The sequence below is a fragment of the Corythoichthys intestinalis genome, chromosome 12 (genome assembly GCF_030265065.1).
Source record: "Corythoichthys intestinalis isolate RoL2023-P3 chromosome 12, ASM3026506v1, whole genome shotgun sequence".
NCBI classification, from domain to species: Eukaryota; Metazoa; Chordata; class Actinopteri; order Syngnathiformes; family Syngnathidae; genus Corythoichthys; species Corythoichthys intestinalis.
This window is the reverse complement of record NC_080406.1, coordinates 2,304,588-2,328,141: the sequence shown is the minus strand read 5'-3', so window position 1 is coordinate 2,328,141 and position 23,554 is coordinate 2,304,588. Positions and strand designations below refer to the sequence as shown.

Genomic DNA, 23,554 nt, shown 5'->3' with positions numbered 1-23,554 from the left:
GCGGAAATGGCGCCAGCCGAATGAAATGCTGTTCCACCGGCACCGCTCCCGCAAGCCAACTGGTGGGGGGGCCACAATTCCGTGCGTTCACTCCCATGTTAACCCTTTGTACCAACTCCATGTTCAAAAAGTTTGAAGAAGGCTCACCGAACGGTTGACAATTTATTCGTCGACAATGGTCAAAAATAAGGCAAAAACAGACGATTGAGAGGCAGTGTTGGATCCAAGGTCGGCAAAACATGGCTACATAGAAATATCCCCGAGCAGCGACCGTGTTATCTAAATGTTCAGGTCTTCTTGAAAGCTGCAGTAGAGTGGGCCGGGCCGAAGGCATGGCTGGGTGTCGTCTTGGGATCATCCCTCTGTGGCAGGTTTGGGCGGTGAAGTTCGTGCGTCATCCTTCGTGGCTGGGACGCAAGTCTTGACGTCCAAGGCGCCCGCGCTATCAACTTGTTATCCTGGTTGGGCGGCCGATGCTACTTGTTTTAGGACGGAGCGCCCTGCTCTTTGTCTTGGAGAGCCCGGGAGAACTGATTGCAAGAGTTGGTGCGTCAATCTTGCTCATGACGCGATGGGCTTCTGTGATAAGAAGGCGTTGTGTATCTTTTATGCCCTTTATTCTGCTTCTTTTCATTAAATTATGGTATGCTGTCCTCACTCGGAAGCGTCTACTTTTTTCCAAGCTAGACGGCTAGTGAACGACGCTTTAATAAACAGACTTCTTCCTTTGGTTTTATCTGATTTATTAATGGAATGGCCTTAAACCATTGTCCTCTCCGGACCGTCGTAAAACTACAAAAAAAGTATACAAGCATAGCATTAGCTACAACGTTAGCTTAGCACGCCAGACTAGTTCACTAAACATAAACAAAAAGTGTTCCATACAAAAAACATAACATTTCTCTTACCAACATAATATGTACATTATCCACAACATCCATACTTACGGACAAATCTTGTCCAAGGATCATGTGAGCACAACGTTGCAACTTAGGCTTCAGCCAGAGACGTCGTGCAGCCATATTGAATTGGCTAGAAAAACAAAAAACCATGTCGCGAGGCGACCACTAGAGTTCGCTGCTGGACAGCACAAAAAAGCCTTCTACAAAACTCACCAAAAGGCAGAACACTCCTCGCCTGGTACAATACAATTGTGCCACTACAAAACACTTTTTTTTTTTTTTTTTTTTTTGTTTGAACAATTACAACAACATACGAGATTACTTCTCAACTGGTAGTAGCAAAACCAAATCTGAAATTGGTCTCATAAACAATTTCACATTTCCATCTTTCACAGTTTTAACTTCTGCTTTTCGAACCTTATTGTCTTTACTCTCAAATGTTTTCACAACTCTTCCCATACACCAGTCATTTCTATGTGCAAGAACATCCTTCAATAGCACAATGTCACCAGTTTTTATGTTTGGTTTATCGTCTGTCCATTTTCTCCTTTGTTGCAGAGAGGAAAGGTATTCACTTCTCCACTGTTTCCAAAAAGTGTCCGCCATGCACTGCACTTGCTTCCACTGCTTTGCGTAGAGGTCGGGAGGTGCAAAGTTTCCTGTTGGGGCAGTTAACGTGTTGGTCTTTTGGGTTAGAAGAGTTGCTGGTGTGAGAAGGTTTGGTTTGTCTGGATCTGTTGATACTGGTACGAGTGGTCTCGCATTCATTATTGCCATTACTTCCGCCATGAAAGTACTCAGCACTTCATGAGTGAGTTGGACATGTGTGGCTTTTAAAAGAATTCCATCCAGGATTCGTCGTGCGACTCCGATGAGTCTTTCCCATGCCCCTCCCATATGTGAGGAGTGTGGGGAGTTGAAAAGCCATGTACATCCTTTCTCCTGTAGGTAGGAGGTCAGTTCTGTGTCTTTGTGATCAATTTTGAGTTCGTTGCATGCGCCAACAAAGTTGGTACCTCTGTCCGAACGAAGTATTTGAGCTGGTCCACGGATGCTGAAAAATCTTCTTAATGCGTTAATGAAGCTGGATGTTGACATTGATTCTATGAGTTCAATGTGCACAGCTCTTGTGGACATACAGGTGAAAAGTACAGCCCAGCGTTTACTGTCTGCACTTCCTCCTCTGGTGCGACGTGTGATGACTGACCAGGGGCCAAAAACGTCCAGTCCTACGCTGGTGAATGGGGGCATAGGTGTAAGTCTGTCAATGGGTAAATCCGCCATCTTTTGTGTCTGTAGTTGTCCTCTAAGTTTTCGACAGAGAACACACTTGTGAATTACAGAAGAGACGAGTCTTTTACTGCCTTTGATCCAAAATCCAGCTGCTCTGAGCGCACCCTCTGATAGGTGGCGTCCCTGATGTGCTACCTTCTCATGATAGTATCTGATAAGAAGGACGGCTACATGGTGAGCATTTGGGATGATGAGTGGATGTTTTTCCTCTTTTGTCAAATTTGCAGGTGCCAAGCGTCCTCCTATTCTGAGGAGCCCATCTTCATCGATGATTGGATTTAACTTTTTGAGACAGCTTAGGTTTGGAAGTGGCTTGTTTGCTTTTATGCACCTGTACTCTTCTTTGAATGTTTCAGTCTGAACTGTGTGAATGATGAATTTCGCTGCTTTCTCGAGCTCATTTGGGGTGTTAGTTACACTGAAACACTTCCAGCCTTTACTTTCTGAGTTTGTTTTCTTGAAAGATGCTGTTACACGTTTTAATGATGCAACAGTGTGGCATAATCTCATCCAATGAGAAAATCTTTCAAAACGACGTGACTCGAACTGTGTTACTGAAGCTTGAGTAACAAATGTCTTGATTTCAGGTTTAATCTCTGCATCTGCGTCAGGTTCGATGAGAGCAAATGTGTCACAGTGTGACGTGTCTGTACTCGGCTGTGTCAAAAAAGAAGGACCACTAAACCAGTTTGTATAAGTCAATGCAGGAGCTGCAATTGATCTTGTGGCCTTGTCTGCTGGATTGTCATCTGTGTTAATGTAAAACCATTGTGCAGGATGTGTGGTTTTTCTAATCCTGTTCACTCTGTTTGCTACGCACGTGTAAAATCTCTTTGTGTTGTTATGTATGTAACCTAGGACGATTTTGCTGTCTGTAAAAAATCTGACAATGTCCACTTCAATGTCAATCTCATCTGTAATGAGTTCATACATTTCTACAGCCAATACTGCTGCGCACAGTTCCAACCTAGGGATAGTGTGAGCAGGTCGGGGGGCCACTTTGGACTTTCCCATGATGAAACCTGTGTGCCACTGACCTTCAGTGTTGAGCGCTCTCAGATACGCTACTGCTCCTATGGCCATGGTGGAGGCATCTGAGAATATGCACAGTTCTTTTCTCACAGCAGTGGTCTGAGAAAAAGGTAGGTAGCACCTTGGTATCCGTAGCTGCTCGAGGTGCTTCAACGAGGTTCTCCATTTGTTCCACTCCTCTTCTCTTTCAATGGGAAGTGGTTCATCCCAGTCCTTTTGCTCTGCTGACAGTTCACGTAGAAGAGCTTTTCCCTGCATTGTTATGGGAGACACGAATCCTAGCGGATCATACAAACTGTTAATTGTAGCCAAAACACCTCTTCTAGTATATGGCTTTTGATCAGTGTTGACATGAAAAGTAAAACAGTCATTTTCAAGATCCCACAACACCCCTAAACTTCTTTGTAAGGGTATGTTGTCAAATTCTAAATCCAAGTCTTTTAGATCCTTCGCTCTCTCGGCGACAGGAAATGCTTCAACTACTTTGCTGTCGTTGGAGGCTATTTTGTGCAGCTTTAAATTTGACTGGGCCAACATGTTTTGTGCATTTGTCAGTATTTCAACAGCTTCTTCTGAGCTTGCTGTGGACGCAAGGCCATCATCAACATAAAAATGTCTCATTACAAACTGTTTTGCATCCAGTCCATGCTCCTCCTCTCCCTCGACTGCAGCGCGCCTCATGCAATAAATAGCCACAGCCGGAGACGGACTATTTCCAAAAACGTGGACCTTCATTCTATAATCACATACACTTTTACTCATGTCATTATTCTCATACCAAAGGAATCTTAAATAATCCCTATGATCTTCTCTGACTTGAAAGCAATAAAACATTTGTTGCACATCAGCAGAAAATGCTACAGACTCTTTTCTAAAACGCATAAGAACGCCTAGTAGCGTGTTGTTCAAGTCCGGTCCACTTAGTAACACTTTGTTAAGTGACTGACCTTCGAACTCTGCACTTGAATCAAAAACTACCCTTAATTGGTTAGGTTTTTGAGGATGATACACACCAAATGATGGTAAGTACCAATGTTCTTTGTTTGAGTCCAAAATTGGAGCGATCTCCGCATGGTCGTTGTCCAGCATGTTTTGAATAAACTCCACGTATTGTTTTTTCATTTCAGGATTTCGGTCCAGTGTTTTTCTGAGTGACTGGAGACGTTTGAGTGCTTGCTCCTTGTTACTTGGAAGCTTTGGTCTTGGAGATTGGAATGGCAATGGCGCCACCCAGCTGTTATCTTCATTTTGATATACTTCTTTTTCCATAATGTCAAGAAAATATTTGTCTTCTATTGAGAGTGCCGGTTTGTCGTCATCTTTGGTTCTCTCAAAAACAGTTTGTCCCAGCTGATCCGTGTTTGTATTTTTACGTTCGTTTTGGGAAGTTGGTTTAGTGTTTGACTGGCTACTAAAACCATTCGACTCTTTGATTTGAAAGGTGTTAGGACATGGGCTGAAGTAAGAAGCACGGCCATTCTGAAGAACGTTCGTTTTGAGGACGTTCACGTTTGGAGGTTTGTGCGTCTTACCCAGGCAGGTTTCACCAACTATAACCCAACCCAAGTCTAAACGTTGTGCATAGGGGGTACTACGCGGTCCATTAATCCTCTCTCGAACTTTGTGTAACTGGATAATGTCACGTCCCAAGAGCAATAGGATTGGTACTTTTTCTTCTACCGGAGGTATTTTGTTTGCTATCCTTTGCAGGTGAGGGTACTGCATAGCAACCTGTGAAGATGGGATCTCTCTTCTATCGTCAGGAATCATGTCACATTCAATTAGGTTTGGGAGTGGGAGCTTTACTCTACCATCCACTGACTCAATCATGAAGTTTGATGCTGTTCTGCCGACATTATCTGACAGGCCTGAGCATGTTCTAAGCTTATAAGTGTCCGAGCGTGTCTCTATGTTGAAGAGCTCGAAAAACTGAGACTTGACAAGCGACTTGTTGCTTTGTTCATCAAGTACAGCATATAGCTTTACTGCTTGATCTCGCTCACCCTTTGGGTACACTATTACAGGGCTTATTTTTGAGCATGAAAGTGTGCTGTTTGCATCACCACATACTTCAGTGCATTTAGAAACAACTGAGACACTTACATCTTCGTGTGTCTCCCCGCCATCACCTTTCTCAACTTCAGAACTTTCCTCTGGAGCAGGAAGTGGACCTGGATGTAGCGCTGTCAAATGTCTTTCGCTGCCACATTCCATGCACCTAATTTGCATATTACAGTCTTTCGCTAAATGCTGAGTTGAGCTACAACATTTAAAACAAATTCTGTTGTCTTTCAAGAATGACTTGCGTTCATCAATGGGCTTGGCTCTAAAGGTTTTGCACTTTGTAAGCGGGTGAGGTTTCTTATGTAATGGACATAGCTTGTCCGGACTTTCTGCTGGCTTACTAAAACATTTTTGAGCTGTACTGGTGTCAGTTGGAATGTCTGTTTTGTGCACGGAAACCACTCGCCTGTTATCACTTTTGAAGCTTTTTTCCTTTTTGAAGCTTGTGTTGATAGGAGATGTGATGACGAAGCTTGGGTCATTTCTTATTTTTGCTTGTTGTCTCACAAATTTTGAAAAGACACTAAAAGGTGGAAAGACGACTTTGTGTTCTTCTTTGTACTTCGCTCCTGTAGCGATCCACTTGTCTTGAAGCCCGTAAGGTAGCTTGTCCACGATGGGGTTGACTCCTCGAGACGTGTCCAAATACGATAGGCCTGGTAAGTATCCTCCGTCCTTGGCACATTCAATTTCTTGTAGAATGTCACCTAGCTCTCGTAACTTTGTGTTGTCCCTGTTGTTAAGTTTGGGAAACTGTTCAATCTTTTTTAGCAATGCATTTTCCATGACTTCAGGTGACCCGTAGCATTCCTCCAGTCGTTCCCACAAAAGATGAAGTGCAGCTGTTGGATTGAAGACATGAACTGATCGGATTCTTTTAGCTTGCTGGCGAGACTCATTTCCAAGCCACTTTATCATTAAATCTATTTCTTCTTGGGCTGTTAATCTCAAGTCCTTAATGGCATTTTGGAATGACGCCTTCCATGCCCAGTAGTTCTCTGGGAGATCATCAAACTGTAAAAGTCCAGTACTCAACATTTCTCTCCGTCTCAGGTAACATGTGATGTCCTGTTTTCCCTGCGTCTCTGCCGGAGTTGGAAGAGTGTCATACGGGTACAGTTTGGGTGGACTGCGTTCTTCTCTCTCTTGTGTTTGCTGCTCCACTTTGATGTCAGGTTTTTTCTCACTGTAAAAATTTCTCTCATCTATTTCTGTGTTCATCGCCATTTCACATTGCTCACGTGCTGCTTTGTGGCTGGCGAGTGGATCCATTTTCGATAAAAATCTTTCATAGTAGCTGTCTGGATGGCTTTGAACAAACTCTGCTGTACGTTGCATTGGATTGGCAGGTTGTCCTACAATTGAATGTCTTACTTCAGATTTTGTGAAACTTTCTTCTTCTTCTTCATAAACAGCAGCCTCTGCTTCTGCGGCTGCAACTGCCTTTTGACAACTTAAGACGTGTAGATTGGCTTCAAGCTCAGATTTTTGCTTCATCATGGTAGCTTCTTTTTCTGAATATGCCAACTGTGCACGTGCGGCTACTGCTTTTGCTCGCGCCTTTAGTGCTGCAGAACTAGTAGATGAACTAGTAGATGAACTCTTGGATGTATGCGTGCGTATAGACCTGACCTGTGAGTCTGCATTGCTTGCGTTATCCATGTTCTCTGTATTGTCTGCATAGTCTCTGTTTTCCACTTGTCTTTGTTGTTGCCTTGGCGTTGCTCCTTCGTCTGTAGAATCCAGGTGTTTTTCTGACCGTAGGCTCATTGTTGTGTGTTGCGTCGTAGTTGATCCCGCCGCGCTGATGTCCTTTTACTATGCTGTCCTCACTCGGAAGCGTCTACTTTTTTCCAAGCTAGACGGCTAGTGAACGACGCTTTAATAAACAGACTTCTTCCTTTGGTTTTATCTGATTTATTAATGGAATGGCCTTAAACCATTGTCCTCTCCGGACCGTCGTAAAACTACAAAAAAAGTATACAAGCATAGCATTAGCTACAACGTTAGCTTAGCACGCCAGACTAGTTCACTAAACATAAACAAAAAGTGTTCCATACAAAAAACATAACATTTCTCTTACCAACATAATATGTACATTATCCACAACATCCATACTTACGGACAAATCTTGTCCAAGGATCATGTGAGCACAACGTTGCAACTTAGGCTTCAGCCAGAGACGTCGTGCAGCCATATTGAATTGGCTAGAAAAACAAAAAACCATGTCGCGAGGCGACCACTAGAGTTCGCTGCTGGACAGCACAAAAAAGCCTTCTACAAAACTCACCAAAAGGCAGAACATATGGTGTAAGTGCAATTTATTTTATATTAGGTGTGTTAGAGTAATACAAACAGTCCTACAGTAAATATGAGAAATGATACTATTCCCTGATTGATTATATTACGTGTGTTAGAGTAATGCAAACAGTTATATGGTGTGTGCGAGAAAGCTAACTATTCCCTTCACCAACCATTTCATGGTGTTTTTTGAGGTATGTTTTGGGTCAATGTCCTGTTGGAACACCCATGACAGGCCCAAAATATTTTGATAGGCACCATATTTCATGGAGAAACAATGATGCCTATAAAGAAAAGAACATAGTGCTTATTGTCAAACATGGTGCCGGTCCAATGATGTTTTTGGGTAGTTTTGCTGCCTCTTGCACTGGGTGACTTGACAGTGTGCATGGAGTCATGAAATATGGAGACTATCAAAATGTTGCGGGCCGCAATGTAGGATGTGGTGTCAGAAAACTAGGTCTGCGTCAGAGGTCATGGGTGATCCAACAGGACAATGACCCCAGAAATACATCAAATGGCACCAAGAAATGGTTGGAGACAAAGTGCTGAAAAAATATGAGGTGGGTGGCCATTGATTAATCCGGATCTAAATCATATTGAACACCATGGAGAGATCTCAAAATTGCTGTTGCAAGGAAAGGAAAAAAGAAGATAGGTTAAGACGTAGATAAATTTAACACTGATGGCCACCAGGGAGAAGGTTGACAGCGCAGCACGTCTGCTCAAAACAAGCCCATCTCAGCCTCCTTCCTGGGGGCCGCGTCTTTTATTGACAAGTGGGAGAGCATTCATTGCACATGCGTGAGTTTCGTTTAGCTGCTATGGTATCATTTACTGAGAACAGAAACCAGAATGAAACATTATGGTGACGTTTACTGAAAACAGAAACCTTACTCTTTTCATTGCGTAAACACTAAAGCACAAGCGAATAGACTGTTACATGAGAAAACATAATCATAACACCTAGTTTTAAACACATAATTGGTTTAATTATTGTAAATACTGTTAGTGTGCAAAAGCATTAAAGCAGATCTTACACCCCCGAAATCCGCACCATCATGGATCGATGTCTTTTTAAGTCTCGGCTAAAAAGACACCTTTTTAGACTCTCCTTTTACACAGATTAGGATAGCCTGGTTTTATTTGCTTAAGGGTTTTTTAATGTCATTGGACTTTATCGGTTTTATTTTTTTATTTGCTGGACTTCTATCTCGATGCGCTGTCTTTGTTTTATTTATTTATTTATTTACCGTAATTTTCGGACTATAAGCCGCTACTTTTTTCCTTCATTTTGAATCCTGCGGTTTATAGTCCAGTGCGGCTTATTTGTTGATGTATATGGGTTAATAGGTAGGTATCACTTTTTTTCACAGCGGCGTCATAAGACTGTCATAAGACCGTCATAATTATGACAATACAATACACTATCATGGGCATTACTGAATGCCTATGACAGATGTTATTAAGTGTCATCCAGCAAATTATTTCACTGACTCCATTTATGTCCAGCTTGGACCTTTTACATCCATTCAAAAGTGAGATAATTTGCCGGATAACACTAAATGACATCTGTTATGAGCATTCATTAATGCTCATGAGAGTGTCATATCATGATTATGATTGTCTAATGACAGTCATGTGGCACCCCTGTCAAATTAAGTGTTACCAAATACCATGGCTAGCAATTAATGAAACAACTGGAACAGTAACTGAAGAAATAATTAGCACAGAACATGAATTCTGATTGTTGTTTACATCTGTAGCACTGCAATGCATGCTAGGAGGCGTGTTGGACAACAACACTGTTGACAGCAGGTGGCAGCAGAGGTGGACTGTGTCCCCCAAGGGAGGAGTGATGGCCAAATGAAGCTTCTTGAAGCAATGAACATCATGGTGGTTCATTTGGTCTTATGACAGACACTTAAAATACAGTGAGGACAGCTGCGGCTTATAGTCCAGTGCAGCTTATCTATGAACAAATGCCATTGTTGTGTCAAATTTGGTGGGTGGAGGCTTATAGTCAGGTGCGCCTGATAGTGCGAAAATTAGGGTATTTATCTTTTAATCTCATTGTATAATATTTTCTTGCCTTTTTTTTTAATCTTGAGCCATGTTTTGTTGTAAAGCACTTTGAGGGCCTTTTGGGTTTTGTAAAGGGCTATATATATAAATTTGATTGATTGACTGATTCCAACAATAATTTACAGAAAAACATGGCGTATTTTATAGATGGTTTGAATTGCGATTAATTACGATTAATTCATTTTTAAGCTGTAATTAACTCGATTAAAAATTTTAATCGTTTGACAGCCCTAGTTCATATAGATGAATTCCTGAAAAAAACATTATTTTAAAAAAGTCTGACATTGTAAGCAGCAGCTCACAATGTTACTTGTTATGTCTATTCTTTTCAATGAATACTTTTTTTTTTTTTTTTACTTGCACTTGAGTAAATTTTCAAATGACTACTTCTACTTGAGTGATATAATTTAGAAGTAACGCTACTCTCGAGTAAAATGTTTGGCTAGCCTACTCTACCCACCTCTGCTACCAAGTAACTTGCAATTGTAGCCATTTTTCCTGTTGTTCTACTGTATTAAAAGACAAACACCAATCATAATAAAAATTAATAAATTATCAGTCTTTGTTAGATGTTTGTGAAGTTTTGTGCTTGCATGCTACGTTCACTTACAGCCTGCGCATCTCCTGGGGCTAAGCCCCCCCATGTTCTCAAAACCTATTGATGCCCCTGATGCCAACCTTCCCAGTTGAAACCACCCTTTTGTGTGTGTGTGCGTGCGTGTGCGTACACGTGTTCCCAAGTTAACGCTCTGCCCCGTCCGCTTACTTGGATAATCCCGCTGCCGACCTCCCATCTCCATCTCCACGCGTCGGAACATCAAGGGGGATTTGCCTGCCATTAAGAGATGGATTTTTACCCGGTGTGTGCGTTTGTGTGTATCTGTAGGAACGCATTACACGAGCCTGAGGCTGAAAATTCTGATTTTCACAGGGAAATTGTGGTTGAGCCTGGCAGAACTGAGGAAGCAAATAGCATGAGTGTTTGGAGTATGACTTTGAATTGTTTTTTGGTGTTATCCTACACATGGATGGAACCATCTGGGAAGATCTACAGGTAACCCTTTCTCCCTCCTGGATAAAATTTCAAGTCTTACTGATGTCAATTTTTGTTTCTAGAGTAGGAATAGTGCATAACTTTTGTTGGGATTTTATTTGTTTTGCTGGATTGTTGTTGTTTCTTTTTGTGTGTGTGTGTCGTTACAGAACTGCGTTAATCCTGGAATGTCCTCGATGACAGACAACAGTAATGACGGTCATCACGTTCACTGGTTAGTTAAACCAAAAAAATGTATTTCTTAAATATGAGGATTTGGAACGAAATGCTTTCAAGGTTTGGTTTTTTGGTCTATTTTTTTAAATTCGTCTTTTAATTTTTTTCATCACAGAAGAAATTAGGAATGTACCAAAAGCAAATTCTTAGCCAAAGCCAATATTAGAAACACTTAAAAATGCAAATACACGTGACTATAATTAAAAAAAAATTTCCTTAAAAAAAAAAAAAAAAAAAAAAGAAATATGGCGGAAAACACCCAGGTGACTTGAAGTTCCGCTTTGAGACCCCCAATTTGGCCAAATTTCAAAATTGTTCAATATGCACGTGTGATACATCATTGGAAAGCTTAAAATCTCAATTTTCTGGGGGAAGAAAAATTTGGCACAGGAGGGCATTAAAAAAAATAAACGGCAAAACCGGATTTTAGGGGGATTTTATGGGTGAAACATGTTAATATAACAAGGGTCACGGTGCATTATCAAGACAATCAATCAAGCAGACATCAAGGAGTGGTCGAGATTTTCTTTTTCATATATTTACCCTTATAAACTTTTTTTTTTTTCCAATTTTTCTTTTTTTGAATTGATTATCTAACATATCGGGGAAAAAGCGATAGTAACAAAAAAATAAAATTAAGCGATAGTTATGATGTAGATATCCATGACTTATTTACAGATGCCATTTTTTTCATTGTGACGTCATGTGTTTAAAAATTTAAAATATGCGAGTGAATAATTTTTTAAAGTTTTTTTTTTTTCAAACAAATTGTTAGACATCCATTAATAATTCTAAGATAAAATGACAGACATATTGAATATTCTTTTTATGGCTAGGTTGAAACAAAAGCGGTTGTGCGATGTCTGTAAACGGGGGTTTCAAGGGTAAAACGGACAAATTAAAAATAGTTCGGGGGCTTAATATGCCATGAATCTGCTATGGCAGGATGTAGACACATTGTTCTGTCAAACGCAATAGTTTTTTTGTCTTAAAATACAGCAGTTTCTTTTAAAGAGGAGTGCCAGAGCAGAAACTGCTTTTTCAGTCTTTTCTGTGTTTTCTGCCTTACAGTGGGGAGAACAAGTATTTGATACACTGCCGATTTTGCTGGTTTTCCCACTTGCAAAGCATGTAGAGGTCTGTAATTTGTATCATAAGTTCTCTTCAACTGTGTGGGACGGAATCTAATACAAAAAAACAGAAAATCACGTTGTATGATTTTGAAATAATAAATTTGCATTTAATTGCATGAAATAAGTATTTGATACGTCACAAAAATCGAACTTAATATTTGGTACAGAAACCTTTGTTTGCTATTACAGATACCAAACGTTTCCTGTAGTCCTTGACAAGGTTTGCACACACTGCAGCAGGGATTTTGGCCCACTCCTCCATGCAGATCTTCTCCAGAGCCTTCAGGTTTCAGGGCTGCTGCCGGGCAACACGGACTTTCAGTTCCCTCCATTGATTTTCTATCGGGTTCAGGTCTGGTGACTGGCGAGGCCACTCCAGGACCTTAAGATGCTTCTTACGGAGCCACTCTTTAGTTGCCTTGGCTGTGTGCTTTGGGTCGTTGTCATGCTGGAAGACCCATCTTCAGGGCTCTCACTGAAGGAAGGAGGTTGTCAGCCAAGATCTGGCGATACATAGCCCCATCCATCCTCCCCTCAATACAGTGCAGTCGTACTGTAGCCTTGGCAGAGACGCAACCCCAAAAAAATGATGTTCCTCCTCCATGTTTCACAGTTGGGATGGTGTTCTTGGGGTTGTACTCATCCTTTTTTTCCCTCCAAACACGACGAGCTGAGTTTAGACCAAAAAGTTCCATTTTGGTCTCATCCGACCACATGACCTTCTCCCACTTCTCCTCTGGATCATCCAGATGGTCAGTGGTAAACTTCAGACGTGTCTGGATATGCACTGGCTTCAGCAGCGGGACCTTGCGTACGCTGTAGGGTTTTAATCCATGACGGCGTAATGTGTTTCCCATGGTTTTCTTCGAGACTGTGGTTCCAGCTCTCTTCAGGTCATTGACCAGGTCCTGCCGTGTAGTTCTGGGCTGACCCCTCACCTTCCTCATGATCAGTGATGCCCCACGAGGTGAGATCTTGCATGGAGCCCCAGAACGAGGCAGATTTAATGTCAACTTGAACTTCTTCCATTTTCTAATAATCGCTCCAACAGTTGTTACCTTTTCACCAAGCTGCTTGCTTATTTTCCTTTAGCCCATCCCAGCCTTGTGCAGGTCTAATTTTTTATCCCTGATGTCCTTACACAGCTCTTTGGTCTTGGCCATTGTGGAGAGGTTGGAGTTTGTTTGTTTAAGCATGTGAACAGGTGTCTTTTATACAGGTAACAAGTTCAAACAGGTGCAGTTTCTCCCGGTAATGAGTGGAGAACAGGAAGGGTTCTTAAAAAAGAACTAAGAGCTGAAATATTTACTAGTTGGTAATGTATCAAATACTTATTTCATGCAGTTAAATACACATTTATTATTTAGTAATTATATAGATTTTTATAAAAATCTATATAAATTATTATATAGATTTTCTGGATATAGATTTTCTTTTTGTATTAGATTCCGTCCCTCACAGTTGAAGAGAACTTATGATACAAATTACAGACCTCTACATGGCTTGCAAGTGGGAAAACCAGCAAAATCGGTAGTGTATCAAGTATGCATTTAAATACTACTTTATTTGCATGCTGTTCCCTTGATTAAACTCCAAACTCCTCACGCATGGGCTCACACTTGTTTGTTTAGCATAGCCTAAAATTTATTCTGCAACGCATTAAATGTAAATAATTCAATTATACTCGATTATTCAAATCCTTTTGTGACCCTGGCATATCGAGGTATATCACAAGTTCAAGCATATTGTCCCATCGCTAGCTAGCACAAAATTTAGTGAAGGACCAACTCTGTCTATACATACCTAAAAATCCTCTTGGTACGCACAATATTTGATTGAGCACCGGTTTCAATCCTCAGTCTCTGTGCTGTGCCTGCTGCCTTGCTCGGCCCTGGCCCGCTGGGCCTGCGCTCGGGCCTGTCCGCAGTCCTGTTCCTGCACGCAAGAGAAGAGCTGCAGCGTGCTGTGCGACCGCTCCGGCCTGGCCGAGCTTCCCAAAGAGTTCCCGTGCGAGGCCTCTGCCATCAACCTGGACAAGAACCGACTCAAATTCCTGTCGGAAAGGGCCTTCGGTACTCTGCCTTCGCTCAAGTCCCTCTCCCTGGACCACAACAACATCTCCTTCATCACTCCCGGAGCCTTCAAGGTCTGTTATCAACATTTCTCAGACCCGTTCAAGAATTCAAGTGTGTTATTTCCCGGTAGCAATATGCCAAGGACAAAATAGTCGCTGGGGCTTACTAAGAAAAAACATCCGTGAGTGATAAACACATTCCAATTCACAGTTGTTTATTAGTTGTTTGGTAGAATATCCTAGACCCATGTATTGATAATTGTTGTATCACCATATTGTGAGATCCTCGTTATTGTGCGCCTGGAATCTAAGCTCCCAACAAATAATCCACTAAAATCATTCAATAAATTAGGTGCCAACGAATTCGATAATCGTTTTTTGCCATGTGCAGTCCCGTTTGGGCCTTTGTTTGTGTGCAATGTGAGGCTGTGTGCGCTAAGCCTGAACGATATATCGTTTAAACATTGCCATCGCGATGTGCGTGGTAGTCCCATCGCAAGCACGTGCGATAGTTTTTTGTTTTTTTTATCCACATACGCTGTGCTTTCTACTCTGCGCACAGCCTCACACCCTCCCTCTCCCAGCCCTTTGTTCCTCACAGTCACTGTAGCACTTGCTTATTAAAGTTAACGATGCCCGTTGTCTTAGATCTTGCCAAAGAAGGGGACTTCAAAGCAGAGCAATGTGTCAGTCATCATTTAACTTGCTAAACAGTTTCTGCAAGGAAGCCGCGCTGGAATGAATGTGTGTGTGTGGAGACGTTGGAGACACATAAAATAAATGCCAGAAGTGATCATGAGGAGTTTGAAATTTCTACATGTCACTCCAAGAGTCACAGCTAAGGTAGATAAACAGAAACATTTAATAAAGCCAAGCATTTTTCTACTAGAGTACTTTATTCCTGTTCAAAAATGATTTGGTTGGACAGTTATGTTTAAAATTGATAAAAATTATGACATTTGAAGTGCTTAAAAAGCATTTATTTATATACATTTTTTAAATCACTTTGGGGGGGGAAAGTGAAAAAAAAACATGTCTTATATGTATCTCTTTCCAATGCTAAATCTGAATAAATACATTGAGCACAAAAAACACACACTTCTATAGCGCTTTTCCACCTTTCAAGGCGCTCAAAGCGCTTTACACTACATCTCCATCTACCTACTGGTGACGCAGCACCAGGAGCAATGTGGGGTTCAGTATCTTGCTCAAGGATACTTAGACGAGTTCATCAGGGCAGAGAATCGAACCCACAACCTCTGGGTTGGGGGAACTCTACCACCGAGCCACGCCATCCCCCATGTTACTGACAACCAGTGTTGTTAATAACGGCGTTATTTTCTTCAGTAGTGAGTAATCTAATTAATTACTTTTCTCATCTTGGCAACGCCATTACCGTTACAGAGGCGGGAAAGGCGTGCGTTACTATGCGTTGCGATGTTGGTTGACTGACGCGATAAAAGTCTGAAAAAGACGGACTCACGGAGATGAGAGAGCAGAGCAGGAGTGGGGAGGAGGCAAGGGAGTGTGACGCCGTTACGAACGCGATGCTACTATGCTAGGTGGCTCCAATTATACCTGACTGTACCCGATAGCCTACAAACTACGTGCCCACGTGATGCTTCGGTAGATATCACATACATACATTACTAGATGCAAATGGCAGACACGGCGGCATGAGCAACAAGTATAATAAAGAACTAGATGCGTTAGTACACAGCTGCCATCTTAAAGCAGTAGACTTCTCAAGAAAGCTCTGTTGTAGAGAACCTTCGTAGCGAACCTAAGTAAGTTTTTATCTTAAATACTCCTAAATCGGCAAAACTTAACTTAAATCTATCTTTAAATGATGAAACAATTTTAAAACTTACACATTTCGAATAGACATAAGGGAACTAATGCAATAACGGGAGCAATTTTAACAACTTTAACGGTTGATTCACAACATTAAATGACTTCCACACATAGCAAAGGTTACTATCTAGTTATCGCAATATCCGCAATACCCCTGTGTCTAGTTAAGTTTAGGGTAAAGAATTGGACTAGGGCCAATTGTCCCAAAAACCTTTTAAACTTCACATTGTGTGACCTGTTTTTGTTGTTGTTTTGTTTTGGTTTTTTTGAGAAAAAAGAACATGAAAATTATCACCAGTTACTTTGCCAAGTAACTAATTACTCTTACATTCAGGTAACTGAGTTACTAACGCAATTACTTTTTGGGAGAAGTAATCTGTAGCTGTAATTATTTACTTTTTTAAAGTAAGATTAACAACACTGCTGACAACATGCCCAAAACAAACAGTTAAATTGTGACTCACTGAAAAACGTAACATTTATCCAATGAATCCATTATAAAAATAATTACGTATCGTATCAGGAGGTACTCAGAGGTTTCCATCCCTAGTGTGTAATTAACACAAACACATCCTATGATGTTAGCTAAGGGTCTGCTGAAAAGATGAGTTTGCGGTGAATAAGAAACTGAGCTGAAATGTCTTTAAAACTTTGTCACTCAGGGCCTGTCCAACCTGGTGGAGCTGAAAATGGCGCACAATGAGTATATCAGCTACCTGCACACGCGGACGTTCACGGGTCTGAAAAAGCTGGTGCGCCTGGACCTGTCCGACTGCAATCTCTTCAACATCCCGGACCGCATCTTCATCGAGCAGACGGCGCTCAAGGAGCTGCTCTGCTTCCAGAACAAGTTTCGCAGGATTCCCGGCGCCATCCGGGGTATGGAGAACCTCACCCACATTTACCTGGAGAGGAGCAAGATCGAGGCGGTGGCCTACAATTCGCTGCTGGGCTTGGGCAGCCTCAAGTAAGTTAAACCGCTTCACTTGCCCGCTTCAAATAGATTGGACTTCCACTCGTGGATAAACTCATTGAAATTCATTGCGGGAGGATGAGTTTCCTCCATTTTTTTTAGGGTTTTTTTGTTGTTGTTTTTTGTCTTTTTTCTTGTTTTTTTCCCCCACTCAGTTGTCGTTTTTCATATTTTCCCCTTGCAATTTTTTGTGTTGTTTGTTTATTTGTTTTTTATGCATTATTTTGTCGTTTTGCTGTTTTTTCCCCTAACCTCTGGTTTTCACAAATTGGCGGTTTTTCATGGATTTTTTTCCAAATTGTTTTTCCTGATTTAGGCTTTTTTCAGAGTCAGAAACTGCTTAACTCATGAGCGAATGTTTATTTGCTGCCATTCCTCCCACTTCAAATGGATCGGACATGTACTAGTCATTGAAAGTCTTAGCAGAAAAATTAGTTTTTGCTGTTTTGTGATTTTTATTTCCGGAGAAGGTCTCTGTGGTTTTTTTTGTGTCTTTGTTGCAATTTTTTCCCAGTTTTTTTGTGTTGTTTTTCACAGAAAGATGAGTTTTCACAGTTTGTTTTCTTAGTTTTTTTTTTTTTTTAATTGTTGTTTTTTTTGGTTTGTCGTTTTTTTTGGTTTTTTTTTAACGGTTTTGACATTTTGTCCCTCTCAATTGTTGTTTTTCAGTTTCTTTACATTTTTTTGTTGTCTTTTTTCCATTATTTTGTGGTTGTGACGTTTTTTTTCATAGCGGGAGGATGAGTTTCCTCCATTTTTTTTTTTTTTTAGGGTTTTTTGTTGTTGTTGTTTTCTGTCTTTTTTCTTTTTTTTCCCCACTCAGTTGTTGTTTTTCAGATTTTCCCCTTGCATTTTTTTGTGTTGTTTGTTTGTTTGTTTTTTATGCATTATTTTGTCGTTTTGCTGTTTTTTTCCCTAACCTCTGGTTTTCACAAGTTGGCGGTTTTTCATGGAGTTTTTTCCAAATTGTTTTTCCTGATTTAGGCTTTTTTCAGAGTCAGAAACTGCTTAACTCATGAGCGAATGTTTATTCGCTGCCATTCCTCCCACTTCAAATGGATCGGACATGTACTAGTCATTGAAAGTCTTAGCAAAAAAATTTGTTTTTGCTGTTTTGTGATTTTTATTTCCAGAGAAGGTCTCTGTGGTTTTTTTTAGTGTCTTTGTTGCAATTTTTTCCAGTTTTTTTGTGTTGTTTTTCACAGTTTGTTTTCTTAGTTTATTTTTTTTTTTAATTGTTGTTTTTTGGTTTGTCTTTTTTTTTTTTTTTTTTTTAACGGTTTTGACATTTTGTCCCTCTCAATTGTTGTTTTTCAGTTTCTTTACATTTTTTGTTGTTGTCTTTTTTCCATTATTTTGTGGTTTTGACGGGTTTTTTTCATAGCGGGAGGATGAGTTTCCTCCATTTTTTTTTTTTTTAGGTTTTTTTTGTTGTTGTTTTTTTGTCTTTTTCCTGTTTTTTTTCCCCACTCACAAGTTGGCGGTTTTTCATGGATTTTTTTCCAAATTGTTTTTCCTGATTTAGGCTTTTTTCAGAGTCAGAAACTGCTTAACTCATGAGCGAATGTTTATTCGCTGCCATTCCTCCCACTTCAAATGGATCGGACATGTACTAGTCATTAAAAGTCATAGCGGAAAAATGAGTTTTGCAGTTTTGTGATTTTTTTTTTCTTCAGATTTTTGTGGGGTTTTTTTGGGAAGGAGGGTCTCTGTGTTTTTTTTTTTCACATTTTTTTGTTGCAGTTTTTGTATTTTTTGGGTGATGAGTGTTTTATGTTCTTGCTATTTTCTTCTCCCATAGTTGTCGCAGTTTTGATGTTATCAGGGTTTTTTTAGTGTCTTTGTTGCAATTTTTTTCAGTTTTTCTGGTGTTGTTTTTCATAGCAGAAAGATGAGTTTTCACAGTTTTTTTTCTTAGTTTTTGTTTGTTTGTCGTTTTTATTTTTTTAACGGTTTTAACGTTTTGTCCCTCTCAATTGTTGTTTTTCAGTTTCTTTACATTTCTTTTGTTTTTACATTTTTTACATATTTTGTGGTTTTGACGTTTTTTCATAGCGGAAGGACGAGTTTTCACAGTTTCGTGTTTTGCTCAGGGTTTTTTTTAAGGGTTCTGTGTGGGTTTTTGTGTATTTTTGAGGGGAGTGTTTCACAGTTTTGCCATTTTTCCCCTCTCAGTTGTGACAGTTTTCAGTTTTTTTTTTTTTTTTTTGTTAATATTTTTTTTCGGAGTTTTATGTTTGTTTGTTTTTTTTATTTGCTGTCATCCCTACCAATTCAAATGGATCGCACGTCTACTAGTGATAAACCCATCGAAATTCATATCAGAAAAATGTGTTTTTGCAGTTTTGAGATTTTTTTATCCCCAGTTTTTTGGGAGCGGACTTCTGTGGTTTTGGTGGGGAGGGGCATTTTTTCAGAATTTTTTTTGTTGAAGTTTTTGTATTTTTTGGGGAGGAGTGTTTTATGGTCTTGCCATTTTTTTCCCCATAGTTGTTGCAGTTTTCACTTTCTCAGTTTTTTTTTTTTGTGTGTGCTTTTTGCGATTTTTCGTTGTTGTTGTTTTGTGTGTGTGTGTGGTTTTTTTCCATAGCAGAAGGATGAGTTTTCACAGTTTGGTGTTTTGTTAGGTTTTAAAAAAAATATTTTTTCTTTTTTTCTTTTTCTTTTTTAGGGGAGTGTTTCACAGTTTTACCATGTTTTTTCTTCTCACTTGTCACAGTTTTCACTTTTTAAAAAATTTTTATTTTGCAATTTTTTCTTTGTTTTGTTTTGGGTGTTTGATATCAGGGTCATTTTGGTGTTTCATGGTTTTGCCCCTCCTGTTGTCACAGTTGGACATTTTTTTAAATTCATTTTTTTGTTTTTTTGCAATTTTTTTTTGTGGAAACTTTTTTTTGCCAGTATTTTGAGATTTTGACGTGTTTTTACCCTTGGTTTCCCCAGTTGAGTGTTTTTTTTTTTTTTTTTTTTGTGCCTGATTTAGGCTTTTTTTTCAGAGTCAGAACCTTAACTTAGGAATGAACGTTCATTCGCTGCCATTCCTCCCACTCCAAATGGATTGGACATCTTGTGATAAACTCATTAGACAAACTCATAGAAATGTGGAAGGATGAGTTTTTGCAGTTTGGCGTTGTATTTTTGGGGACTGTTTCATGGTTTTGCTATTTTTTTTTCTTCCCCCCACCCAGTTTTCACTGTTTTGAGTTTTTTCAATTATTTTACGCTTTATTAAATTTGTTTATTTTTTTTTATTTTGGATTTTATTAGTTTACTAGTATTGTTTTAGTCAGAAACTGCTTAACAAGATGGATGCCACTGTGCTAGTCGTCTAATTTATTTGAAGTGGGAGGGTGGCAGCGAATGAATATCCTGTCTACAATTGATAAACTTATTAAAATAGAAACTGATGGATGAGTTTTTGGGGTTTCAGTGGCGTTTTTTTCCCTGTTTTTGATTTTTTTGTTTTTGTGTTTTTTTGCGTTTTGGGAAGTTTTCAAGGTTTTGCCTTAAAAAAAAATTACCGTAATTTCTGGACTATAAGGCGCACCTGACTATAAGTCGCCAGCCACCAAATTTGACATGAAAACAGTATTTGTTCATAGATAAGCCGCACTGGACTATAAGCCGCAGTTGTCCTCATTGTATTATGGGATATTTACACCAAAATATTTTAACTGGTAACACTTCATTTGACGAAGGCATTATAAGACTGTCATGAAACCAAATGAACCACCATGAAGCTTTGAACCAATTGGCTGCAAAGCCTTATTGTTTCAAAAATCTTCATTTGGCCATCACTGATCCCTTGGGGGAGACAGTCAACCTCTGCTGCCACCTGCTGTCAACACTGTTGTCATCCAACATTCCTCCTAGCATGCATTGCGGCACTACAGATGTAAATAACAATCAAAATTCATGTTCTGTGCTAATTATTTCTTCAGTTACTGTTCCAGTTGTTTCATTAATTGCTAGCTATTGTATTTGGTAACATTTTCTTGGATATTGGTGCCATAATACTGTCATAATTATTACATGACACTGTCATAAGCATTAATGAATGCTTATAATAGATGTCGGTTAGTGTCATCCAGCAAATTATCTCACTTTTGAATGGACGTAAAAGATCTGAGCTGGACATAAATGGAGTTAGTGACATAATATGACACATATTGACATCTGTCATAAGCATTCAGTACTGCCCATGATAGTGTCATGTCATAATTATGATGTTCTTATGACAGTCTTATGATGCCGCTGTCAAATAAAGTTTTACCTATTATTAACCCAAATAAATCATCAAATAAGCCGCACTGGACTATAAGCCGCAGGATTCAAAATGAGGGAAAAAAGTAGTGGCTTATAGTCCGAAAATTAGGGTAAGCACAGTTGCCACAGTTTTACGTTGTTTTCAGTTTGTTTGCATTTTTTTTCCTTTTACGCGGTTGGTTTATTTTTGGGAAGTTTTTTTGATGGTTTTGCCAATTTTCGCAGTTTGGCGAGTGATTTTTTTTCTGATTTTTTAAAATGATTATTTTTTGTTTCCGGTTTTGTGTGTGTGTGTGTGTGTGTGTGGGGGGGGGGGGGGGGTTTAAATGTTTTGCGGTCTTCTAGTTCCTTTAAAACAGTCACTTCCCTCCTTCCAGATACTTGAACCTCCAAGAGAATCGCATCAACGTCATCCACGACCAGGCCTTCCAGGACCTGGTACGACTGGAGAACTTCTACCTCAACGACAACCTACTGTCCGACCTGCCCCGGCTGGCGTTCAAGGGCCTCGGTCGTCTCAAGATGCTCAACCTCGGCGGGAACCAGCTGACCAATGTCTCCAGGACTTGGTTCGGCGACCTGGTGGAGCTGGAGATCCTCTACCTGGACAGGAACCAGCTGCTTTACATCGAAGAAGGAACCTTTGAGAATCTGACTAGCCTGATCACACTCCACCTGAACAGCAACAACCTCACCGCTCTGCCATTCCCGGTGTTCCAGCCCATCTACTTCCTGGGTCGCCTCTACCTCTTCAAGAACCCCTGGGAGTGCGACTGCTCCTTGGAATGGCTGAAGGAATGGATGGAGAGCTACAATCTCGTGCGGGACATACCCTGCGCTTCGCCGTCGTCCGTGGCGGGGTTAGATCTGAGCGAAGTGGTCTTCGCCAAAGTTAACGGCACGTGCGTCGACCCCGCCGAACTGAACCTGACCACCCCGTCCTCGGAGGTCGCCGCCACCACCGAGAACCGCTTCAACAGCCTCATCTCCAAGCTACTTCAGCAGGAACTCCGCGAAGAGGCCGTCAACGGCACGGACAACTCTCGCAACGGGACGTCGCCCGAAGCCGAGGACGGGCAGCTGGTCGCGGGGGTCGGAGGGCGACTCCGCCGAACGTTGCCGTCGGCTCTCTACGTCCTCGCGGCTTGGCTCGTCAGACATGTAGCGGACGTGTAGCGGTGTTAAGGTGCGTTCAGATCGGACCCGTTTTTCCTCCGTTGCGCAGGAGGTTCCCATACAAAGTCAATGTAATCACACGTTGAAGAGCAGCAGACGATATCGCCAGTTCGACCAGACACGCCACGCCTCGTGATATCGCGCAATCCAATTTCACGCCTTGAGAAGATGGCCGAGTTCATGTTTCTGTGACCGATCTCAGCGAAGACGATGAAGAGGCGGTGGATGAAGTACTCACTTTTTGTTTTTTACTTCAGTAAAAGTACGGATACAGATGCAAAAAATGACTTACATAAAAGAAAAAAAAATGACCAGTAAAAGCATACACTTCACTATCAGTTGATGGGACATAGGGCTCGGGGCTGATCAGTAGGGGGCCTATTTTCAAAAACTTCAAATATGTTCAAAACCAAAGCCACTAGAGACCTAAAACCAAAACAGGACCCTCCCTTAGGCATATATGAGTCTCCATGAGCAGCGGCATTAAAAAATTCAAAGTCGTTCCCTTATAAAATCCCGATTATTTTTTGTATGAGTATAACCATAGGCTTCATAACCTATTGACATGACATGTCGGCGATTAGTAGGGAGCCTATTTTCAAAAACTTCAATTTCAAATATTTACAAAACCAAAGCTGCTAGCGACCTAAAACCAAAACAGGCAACTACCTTAGCCATATGAGTCTCCATGAGCAGCAGCATCATAAAATTCAAAGTCGTTCCCTTATGAAATCCTGATTATTATTGTCAATATAAGTATAACACAACTTAAAATGGCTATAAAAGTCTCAGATTTTACAATAGATGCACAAAATCTCCAAATGCAGAGATAATCACCTATATTTTCAGGATTAATAGCAATATTTAACATGTTTTTGACTAAAATAGCAACAATTTTTTTTTTTTTTTTACTGTAAGTTTTCAACAGATAATAAATCACTCAATTTAACATCAGAAACTTAATACTTGAGGAAAACAAGCAGAATCAATCATAAATAATATCTAAATAGATTATTAATAAATTCTATTTACAGTCACAACTTATGATAGAATAGCCCTTTATTATCATTATACACTATATACTGTTAGTGAATGAGGCTAGCGGCCGCCTAGCGTAAACAGAGCTTTCCT

General features: G+C 40.3%; 2 protein-coding genes across 4 annotated transcripts; one reads left to right on the top strand and one right to left on the bottom strand.

Moving 5' to 3' along the window:
* Positions 1-161: 161 nt before the first annotated feature.
* LOC130927550 (uncharacterized) lies at positions 162-7,855 on the bottom strand. 2 transcript variants are annotated; one of them, XR_009066451.1, is made up of 2 exons: positions 948-7,855; positions 162-792 (listed from the first exon to the last, which is right to left on the bottom strand). XR_009066451.1 is itself a non-coding variant. In XM_057853473.1 (2 exons), exon 2 carries the CDS (start codon positions 7,059-7,061, stop codon positions 1,221-1,223), a length of 5,841 nt encoding a protein of 1,946 aa, XP_057709456.1. In that variant the 5' UTR covers positions 7,062-7,258; positions 7,414-7,855; the 3' UTR covers positions 162-1,220. The 2 variants fall into 2 exon arrangements, 1 of the variants encoding a protein (XP_057709456.1); XM_057853473.1 differs by having other exon boundaries at positions 162-7,258; positions 7,414-7,855.
* Positions 7,856-10,439: 2,584 nt separating this feature from the next.
* nyx (nyctalopin) lies at positions 10,440-23,289 on the top strand. 2 transcript variants are annotated; one of them, XM_057851597.1, is made up of 5 exons: positions 10,440-10,731; positions 10,881-10,945; positions 13,940-14,226; positions 16,671-16,975; positions 21,625-23,289. In XM_057851597.1, the coding sequence occupies exons 2-5, from the start codon at positions 10,924-10,926 to the stop codon at positions 22,421-22,423; spliced, it is 1,413 nt and encodes a 470-aa protein (XP_057707580.1). In that variant the 5' UTR covers positions 10,440-10,731; positions 10,881-10,923; the 3' UTR covers positions 22,424-23,289. The 2 variants fall into 2 exon arrangements, with proteins under 2 accessions (XP_057707580.1, XP_057707579.1); XM_057851596.1 differs by having other exon boundaries at positions 10,440-10,945.
* The last annotated feature ends 265 nt before the right edge of the window (positions 23,290-23,554 follow it).